Source organism: Chenopodium quinoa, unplaced genomic scaffold, assembly GCF_001683475.1.
Source record: "Chenopodium quinoa cultivar QQ74 unplaced genomic scaffold, ASM168347v1, whole genome shotgun sequence".
Taxonomy (NCBI): Eukaryota; Viridiplantae; Streptophyta; class Magnoliopsida; order Caryophyllales; family Amaranthaceae; genus Chenopodium; species Chenopodium quinoa.
Window position 1 is genome coordinate 1,075,024 of NW_018742400.1, and position 10,133 is coordinate 1,085,156.

The 10,133-nt window shown below is 36.0% G+C and overlaps 1 protein-coding gene across 1 annotated transcript; it reads left to right on the forward strand.

Annotated features, from left to right (window-relative positions):
• Positions 1-6,917: 6,917 nt before the first annotated feature.
• LOC110704191 (uncharacterized mitochondrial protein AtMg00810-like) lies at positions 6,918-7,334 on the forward strand. Its single transcript, XM_021881988.1, has one exon. The coding sequence runs from the start codon at positions 6,918-6,920 to the stop codon at positions 7,332-7,334; it is 417 nt and encodes a 138-aa protein (XP_021737680.1).
• The last annotated feature ends 2,799 nt before the right edge of the window (positions 7,335-10,133 follow it).

Sequence of the window (10,133 nt, forward strand, 5' to 3'; positions counted from 1 at the left end):
ATGTAATTAGGAATGGTTTTGGTCTTCTAGAACATTCTAGAAGGTTTTATCATTCCTAATTCAATTAGGATTCTTCAGAGTTTTAATTAGATCAAATAGTATTTTCAACTGAAATTATATTATTTTATCTTCTAGTACGGGAAATTTATCATATTTTCGAAAACGCGTTGAAATCCAATTTAGCGTCCAACCCCAGGCCTTGTCGCCTGGAATCAGGATTGGCGCCAGACGCCAGCCATTGGCACCTGGCGCTAGCCACTGGTCCTGGCGCTAATGAGCCAGGGCTGGCGCCAAGGTTGGTTTGTGGTCTTCAGACTCTGTTTTGATAAATTATCTTTTTTGGATGATTTTCTCTATAAATATCGTATTCAAAACTCCGTTTTCATTCACGAATTCTCCTCATTCTTAAGTATTCATCATCTACATCTATCAGTCATCAATGATCAATATTCGTTGACCAATAATCAACTCTTTTCATTAACAAATCGTTCGTTCATCAATTCTTTTCATCATCTTCATCTCTTTCATCAATAATTCTTAACATACATTCATTCGTTCTTTCTTTTCTAAACTTTACTTTTTCACACAAAATTCCGCATTCACAAGATCTAGAAACACCTATCCATATTCGAAGTTGCCTTCGCCCTAGACGTGAAAGGTTTTAATTTCTAAGGGTTTGGTCCCAAATCTCTAATTCAATTATTTAATTTAATTGTTTTGATTATTATTTTCCTTGAAGTTACTAACGCGTGTATTTTATTATTAGAAAGAGGTATGAGGCATCCAAGTAAGTACTTTAATAGTTTAATTGATATTATGATGTAGATATCATGTTTAGATTGTTATTTTGATTCCTAATATCATGTCTAGGGTAACTTTAATATTAAGTATGATTAACAGTATGATGCTTCCAATATTCTCCCTAATATTCATGATTATGATTGATATAATTGTTATTAATGATGTTGATTATTTATTATGTTGCTTGATATGTATTATATTTTATTGTTATTGCTTGATCACCTTTTATTGCATGTTTAAAGGGAATTTGTACTTGCAACCACGCTTAATAAGATAATTTAATAATCTTGTTAGGTTAATTGTGATTATAATTCAAGTGATCGCCAATAATAGTTTATTTGTGCATTAATATTCAACCAACATAGATTAAACAGGTTTAGGGTTAATCCTATTGATTGTATGTTAATCAGGAAGCGCACATGAATACGATCAGAATAAAGCAGAGGCCTATTATTAAGGCAGGTTCAATCTCTTTTAGGTTGGATTTGTACCATCATCCCTGAACCCTTATTTGGTTCATGACCTTATGGAGTTGACGATCTCTTGGATCGTTAAGGGGTGTAACCTTCACCTCGTGAACGGTTTACAAGTTCCTTAAAAACTTGTTGGCGACTCTTTTGCTCTATCTTCTTCCCTTTTGGACACCACCGTACTTTAGTGTATGATCACAGTGGGGTTCAAGCTAGTGGGATTTTTAAAGGCTTGAAACTATTCCCTACAGCGTTCTGTTCATCGTTCTCCCAGGCGATCGTGCTATTCTCAGGCGGCACCCGGATTCTATACCCGTCTCCTAGCGGGTGTATTTGGGTAAAATTCTTTAAAGTTCTCCTCCATTTGGATCTAGTTTTTGGAGGAGACGTGGATGTTGAAGGGATCATCCTTCTCGTTCCACTTTTTCCTTTCTTCCTCCTCGCTATCCGGAAGCGGGGGTAAGTCGTCACTGCTCTTAGAGGTAGAGGCGGAGCTGTCGCTCTCCGTCTCCTCCTCACTTTGATTCAAGGGGGCAGAGGCGGCCTCGTCGCCGCCTTGGTCGCATTCCTCCAAGAAGGAATCAGCAGGAGTTGAAGGGGCGCGCGGAGAGGATCTCTCCAGAGCCGCCTGGCCTCCCTGACCAGACGTTTCTCCCTCCGGCGTTTGGCCGCCTGAGGCCTTCGCTCTTGTAATTTGGATCAGTTGTCGTCTGCTTTATCCGAGCCATTGTGTCCTATACAGACACGTAACTGGTCGGAATCTGAGGCAAAGGGTGGTCCCAACACCCCAAGACGACACTCCCAGTCCTAGACTCAGCCGTCCCTGGTGACTGGCTGGACTCTAACCTAGGTTGTGCCGTGTGTGTTGGTGATGCACCCATTTATTGCAAGAAATATGTACAAGCGGTGAAAAAAGAAAAAGAGCTGAAAGAGGCAGAGACGGTACCTTTTGAAGAGATATCTGAAACTAGGCGGGTCCGGCTGGGTCTCTTGAAGACGAGCTTTCTTGCTTGCGCCTGACTCAAACGGGTAACGTCTGCTCTCTCAAAGGTCTCTCTAGAAAATTTTTTGTAAACGTACCAAAATTATGAGGGTAAACGGCTATATATAGAGGGTAAAAACGGGGGCATTTCCGTAATTTACCCGGAAGATGAACGGTTACTCTTTAATGGTAAAATTACCGCCAATCGGAGTGTGACACATGTCACAGATGGCACGTGGCGTGCCACGTCACATCTATGAGGGGAAAATGTTTAGGGTAATTTTACCCCGCCACGTGGTCCAATCAGAGGACGATACGTGTCAGCCTCAGGATGGCCCAAAGTGGACCAATCTCTGCTTGAAACGGTGTCGCTCCAGAAAATACGGGGAAAAAGGGCGGCCTTCAGGCCCAAATCCCGAGAAAGCCGCAGAGCGGCGCAGCCCACCACTGATTAGGGTACAGTGACCTAATCAGGGGCACAAATCCCAAAGACCTTATATATAGGGAGATGACCCTCTTTTTGGGGACACGTTTTATCATTTATTACACATTTACTCTTTGATAGAGACATCCTGAGCTTGGAATCCGAGCAGATCCCTACCTAAATTTCCGCACCTTTTTCTCCCTTCAAGTTTCTAACTTGTGCGTCGGAGGCGGAGCACCACCCAACTGGTGTCTCCGTTTATTTTGCAGGTATAGCTCTCCCCCGATCAGTCTGCGTGTTATAACTCTCCCGAGGGACAAAAACACCCAAAACAGTAACCATGTCATGAGTACTCAAAAATAAAATAGAAGAACCAATATCCTAATCTAGGTGAAACATTCTCGGGATTCCAAATGCTCATTTATGACTTCACCTGAAATTAGTCAACATTGCTTACCATTAAGGTAAACAGGGCGAACCAAAACAAAATATGAAATACGGATTAGAAAAATATGTTAAGTACGATAAGTGCGAGATAATTAAACTCAATTAATTCATAAACATGCTTTTGAAATCAATTCCATCCATTCTAATAATTAAATCAATAATTTCAACTCAAGATTCCAAACCAATTTCAATAACCAATATTAATATCCAATAACTCCAATTCCACTTATTTTAAAACCAATTCCAATTATTCAAAACCAATTCCAATTCTTCTCCCAAGTGTGCACATCCACCAAGCTAGTCTCCTTATGTTACAAGGCTATTCTTGAGGAAAGACTCGCTCGTACAGAGTCCAAAGTCTTATCAAATAAATCAAATCCGCATAGTGGGATTACTAACATGCTTATAAAGCTTTAATAATAATAATTCAATAAATCCTCTTTAAATCCAATACATCCAACTTTTAACAATAATTCCAAAACTCCTCTTTATTAAATTCAACAGGCTTTCAAAATAAAACCCTTTTAAACATGAATAATAATTAATTCATTTTAAACATGGTATAAAATCAATACTCCAATTTATTTATTAAAACCACTTTATTTAAACACACTTTATTTCATAAATCATAATCCAATTCAATTTAATTCAATCATCACAAGAAATCATTCAAACATGCTCATTCAAATCAATCTTTTTCAAGATGTCTAACCACCTAAGGTACTATGATAATTGCTTATTAAAACACACAAACGGAACCTCAAGATTCTTGCTCGAAAACACCCTACAAATAAATATAACCTTAATTAATATAAGGTTAACAAATCATCACAAATAATTAAACTAAAAACCTCCCAACTATATATACATGAACCACTTAAATTAATTTATCATAAACATTATTAGAAATCAGATTTTATATAATTAAAACATGCCATAATAATTTTTTTATAAATTTCCCCATAATAATTATAATTAATTGAATAAGAGAAAAGAAGAAGAAAATAAAGGTAAGAAACCAAGGAGAAGAGAAAGAGAAGGTGGCGGCAAGGGGGTTGTCAGCGGTAGCATGTGGTTCCAAAGGTGGAGGGCGGCGGCAGGTGGGCGGTCGGAAGGTGGTGGTGCACGGTGGAGGTGGTGGTGCGGAAAAAGAATAGAGTAAGAAAATTAATTAGAGAATTTAAGAGAGAATTATGAGAATTTGTGTGAGGTTTGATCTTGAATTGAAGGGGTATTTATAGGCTAGTGTAAGTTGATTTATGGTAAGAAAATGTAGGAAGAATTATTGTAAGTAGGGTTTAAGGGATTACTTGGAGAAGTGAGTAAACAAAATTAAGAAAAGTTTGAATATTACGGTGATTGTGTACAATTAAATATGGAAGGTATGTATGTCATGAAAAATAATAAGGAAATTTGAATTACTTGGGGAATAATTAAGAAGAATGAATGGCAAGAAAGTATGATGATTAGATATTAAAAATATAGAGGAATAGAATTAAGGAAAATAAGAGATTTTGGGAGATAATTAAAAAATACAATTTTACCAAATAAATTCTCCCAAAATAATTCAAGAGGGCCGAAAATATTGAGCTTACCATAGCTTAAATTTTCTGATTCCTCTAGATATATTTAGGAAGATTTTGCTCGGTTTTTGAGGAATAAAATAATTGTATAAATAATATAGAATAAATACTTAAATAATTAATTAATTAATTAAATACCAAATATTTACCAATAAATAACTAAGAAAATCAGATTTTCCATTCATGGGAAATCCGAAATTCCTTAGCTCATTATTGGAATTTTTGGCCATAATAATTAATTAATAAAATATTATTTTGCTTTAATTAAAATATCTGAAATATGTAAGTAATTCAGTTTTTAAAATAAGATAATTGGCTAATAAATCTTATCCAAAATAATGATTAGTTTTCAAAATATTTTTGGCGTAAAAATTCAAACATTATTTTGGCTCCAAATAGTTAATTTACTAAAATACCCTTTTTATTAAATAATTCCTAATTAATTAATTATAAAATACGCATGAAAATACAAGGTATTACAATCATTGCCTCCCTCTTTTTGGCATCATGCATTACAAATGGCAACTTATCTTCATAATATTCTTCCAAGTAAATTATTATAGTCCAAATCTCCTCTAGAAATTCTTTATCAAAGGAAACCGTCTTATTCACACCTATGTGTCTTTGGTTGTTTATGTTACCCCTTATTTCCATCCATTACCATTAATAAACTTCAACCTTGATCAACACCATATGTCTTTTTGGGGTATCCACCGAATCATAGGGGTTACAAATGTTATGATTTATCATCTAATAAGATTTTCATTAGCCGACATGTTGTGTTTGATGACACTGTTTTTTTCTTTTTCCAAGTTACATACACCCACTAATCACACTTATGATTTTTTGGATGAGGGTCTACATCCTTATGTTGTTCAACAATTGCAACTTCCTTCTGGACCGCCCACTGACAAGGCCCAACCCATGATTCCGGAACTAGCTTCCCCCTTAAGCCCAGTTCCGGATTCCCCAAACTCACCTGGGCTGCCTTCTCCCTCAAGCCCAGACCCGCAGCTCTCTCCTATCCAACCCCGTAGCACTCAAGCCTGCCTATGGACCGTAGGCCTGTTCAATCAACCACGGCCCACTCGGGTGTTACTCACACAGCTGGCCTAAGTGATCACTCTTCTCCCCCCTAGCCCGCCTATTCTAGTCCAACAGCCACCCCCACCTTATACTACAGTCACAAGAAGTAGAAATGGGATTGTCAAACCAAACCCGAAATATAAATATTTCAATGTTATGGTGTCTAATGTGACAAAGTCCCCCCTTCCTCGTAACCCAGTTTCTACTCTTCGTGATTCAAATTGGAAAATGACAATGGATGATGAATTTAATGCTCTTATTAAAAATAATATGTAGGAGTTGGTGCCCCGTCCACCTGATGTTAATGTTATTTGTTCTATGTGGATTTTTACTCATTAAGTGAAATCTGACGGTTCTTTTGAGAGGCATAAGGCCCGTCTTGTAGGTGATGGCAAAACACAACAGATTGACATTGATTGTGGGGAGACTTTTATTCCGGTGGTCAAACCGGCTACCATCCATACTATGCTTAGCTTGGCCTTATCTAAGGCTTGGCAAATTTATCAGCTTGATGTTAAGAATACTTTTTTGCATGGTGAGCTTACTGAGATAGTCTACATGCATCAACCTCTTGGTTTCCGTGATCGGAATCATCCTGATTATGTCTATTTACTACGGAAATCGTTATATGGTCTTAAGCAAGCATCCAGAGCTTGACACAAGCGCTTTGCAGATTTTGTTACATCTATTAGTTTTACCTATAGCAGGAGTGACAATTCTCTCTTTGTGTTGGCTTTAATGTGGCTCACTTTTTACTTTATGCTAATGACATTATTCTCACAACTTCTTCTGATGATCTACGACGTACTATTATGTCCCGTCTTAGTGTAGAGTTTGCTATGAAGAACTTGGGTCCTTTGAATTATTTTCTTGGCATTGCATCGACAAGGCATAAGGGTGGATTATTTTTGTCACAAAGGAAATATGTTAAGGAGATCATTGAAAGAGTAGGGATGAGTTCGTGCTAGTCTTCGACCACTCCAGTTGAAGCAAAGTCGAAGGTCGGTGCTTTGGGTTCCGCTTTTGCAGTTCCGGCCTTGTATCACAGGCTTGCTGGGGCGCTGCAATATCTTACTTTTACAAGGCCGGATATATCTTATTCCATGCAACATGTATTCTTACACATGCATGATCCGAAAGATAATCATATGGATGATCTTAAGCGGATCATTCGATACATACAAGGTACCCATGGGCATAGTTTGCATCTTTATCCTTCATCTACTTCTACACTTATATCCTATACAGATGCTGATTGGGGTGGTTGTCCCGATAGAAGACGTTCAACGTTCGAATATTGTGTATTTCTGGGTGATAACTTGATATCTTGGTCATCAAAACGCCAACCTACTCTTTCCAAGTCTAGTGCTGAGGCAGAGTACAAGGTTGTCGCCAATGTGGTTTCTGAGTCATGTTGGCTTAGTAATTTATTATTGGAGTTACATCGTCAAATTAAAAAGGCAACCTTGGTATATTGTGATAATGTGAGTGCTATTTACCTTTCGGGTAATCCGGTACATCAACGCACCAAGCATATTTAGATGGACATTCTTTTTGTTCGTGAGAAGGTGGCTAGGAGTAAAGTTCGAGTACTCCATGTTTCATCTATGCACCAAATTGCGGACATCTTTACAATAGGGCTACCACGAGTGTTATTTGAAGATTTTCAGGATAGTTTAAGCGTTTGTCCTCCTCCCGCTTTGACTAAGGGGTGTACAGTGTTAAGATATATTAGTATAATATATCTTTGACTTTGTAAATATTATGTTTCTTACTATAGTGCTTAGAATATTAGTTGTACCTATTTTATATATAGCTAGATTAGTTTCTTGCGATAAGGCTTGTATTTTGTATATAATCATAGCATGATGGAATGGAAACCTCATGGAAAATATTTCCTTCAACTATGTCTAGGTGTTGTTGAGTATATAAATTTTGTTGATAAGGTTTGAGCAATTAACAACATGCTTCGATCGCCCATCAAGCATAAAATCTTAAAAGAATAATTTAGCATGACTCAACTTCTCGATAGCAGCTTTAAAGAATTGACTCAATCAAAGCCCAAAAAACCTCGATTCAAATTTCAACCCGTATGGATACAATAATTTAACATGACTCAACTTTGAAATATACCCTTCCCAACTTGACCTCATCAAACCCGATTGAGGTACCCAAATTGACACCTCTCCCGAACACTGTTGCCCATATTAAGATTACCCAATAGAAAGGGAAATATAGAACAATTAACCAAACCCCGTGCCTTGGACTGATTTTTTCTCAATATAATTACGCAGTCCTTCGCGAAGGGGCCAAAGAGCTAAGTGGGGTAACAGGCATCAGCAAATCCCAAGCTCTGCTTTATTTTTTTAGCATCACTTTCCAACCCTGCACCATCAACAGAGATGGTATGGTATACAAACACAAACATTATAGTATAATATTATTATTATCTTTCACTTCCATCACTACTTCTTCTATTCATTTATGGCTTCTTTCTTGAATCTCGTTGTTTCCATCAATTCCCTTCTTCCTTAACTCACCACTTCTTCAAATACAACAAGTATGCATTATATTTATAAACTACATCTTTCATTTCATAATTTTTTATTTAGTTTTAAATAATTTTGTCTACTTGTTTTCAAATTTCATCTACCCTTGCAAATTGCAATAAAATACATGAAGAATCAGCTTTAATTAAATCTTACATATAATATTAGCTATGTATTTGTATCTGCATTGTTTTCATTAGCTAAAGAAAATTTATTTATTTTTTGTTTTTAGTTGGTATAACACAAGAAGATCAATGAACACATCTAGTAGCTCGGCAAATGAAGCATTTGAAGGATCTGTGTATGTACCACAACCAAGGGAAGGGCTACACGAAGCCGGTCCACCGCCTTTTCTAACGAAAACGTATGATATCGTCGAAGATCCGAGAACGGATAATATTATTTCATGGAGTAGAGGAAATAATAGCTTTGTTGTAAGAGATCCACAAAGTTTCTCCATCAATCTTCTTCCAAAATATTTCAAGCATAACAATTTTTCATGCTTTGTGAGGCCGTTCAATACTTATGTGAGTTACATAATATGCCCTAAACTTTTAATAATTTAACTTATGGTATGCTATTTAATTTTATTTATTGGATTTAATATTGCTTCCTCAAAGTAGAAAGAATTGATTCTGACGCTGTTGATTGATTGTCCTTACCACTTGCTATTTCTAGCTGTGTTTTTTGAAAAGTGCAATGTTGGTTCCCTTGACTTGTTGTATTTTAGGCCTAATTGTTATTTGTCAGAGTAATGCTTTTAATTTGGATTGTCTAATTTCTTATCCATTTTTGTAGTTTGTTTTTATATCGATTTCAAAATATACTACCGTTATCTTATATTTTATTAAATTTATTATATTATTTAAAGTTCTTATTACTTTAATTAATTTATGAAAAATTTGTGAATAAGTTCTTTTAAGTAGACCTTTTTGTAACAAATGCCCTTTTATAAAAAAAAAAGTGGCACAAAAAGTCCTTATATCATGTGTGGGTTGTGAGGAGGGTTCTTGACCATTTTTCGGCGTTGATTTTTGTTTTTTTTTATTATTTTCCGGCCAAAAAAAGCCACGTGTAAAGCACGTGACTTATTAAGTTCCCTTATTTTTTTTCTCTATTTTCTCTCATTGTGGGGAGGATTAGCCTTGAATTACTTTGAATAGCCTTCAATTTTAATTTATAGGATTACGATTTAAGTTCTAGTATAATTTTTTTTTTCCAGAAATTAGGGTTTAATAGAGGAAAAAAAGGGGAAAACGAGGGAAAAGAGGAGGGAGAAAAAAGGGAACTTATATGTGATTTTTTTTGGCCGGAAAAAATAAAAAAATCAACGCCGGAAAATGGTCAAAGGACCCACCTCACAACCTAAACATGATACAAGGATTTTTTTTTTCTTTTAAATAAAAGAACCTTTGTCACAAAAAGATCTACTTAAAAGGACCTTCCTCAAAAATTTTCCTAAATTTATTTCCAACTTTTTTTATAACCCATTTTGAAATATGCTATCTCCATCCGAGTATACATGATTGAAGCTGTAAACTTGTTTCTACTATTCATAGATATAACTTCACCAAAGTTGGTATTAGTTCTGAATAAATATATGAACTCAAGTGGTTGTTTTTTCAAAAATGAGTAAAATCTTAATTTCTAGTAAGAACACAAATGTTTTACCCACTATATCTATTGAAGCCCAAGAACCACCTTAGTTAATGATTTAGTGTAGACTCACCACAAATTTAACGCTGTAACAAGTTTACAAGTGCAAACTAGACTTGTGTGCATGACGGCCAT

Excerpts from the sequence above, each read along its gene's own strand:
- LOC110704191 (XM_021881988.1), top strand. The coding sequence starts at position 6,918 with ATGCATGATCCGAAAGATAATCATATGGATGATCTTAAGCGGATCATT.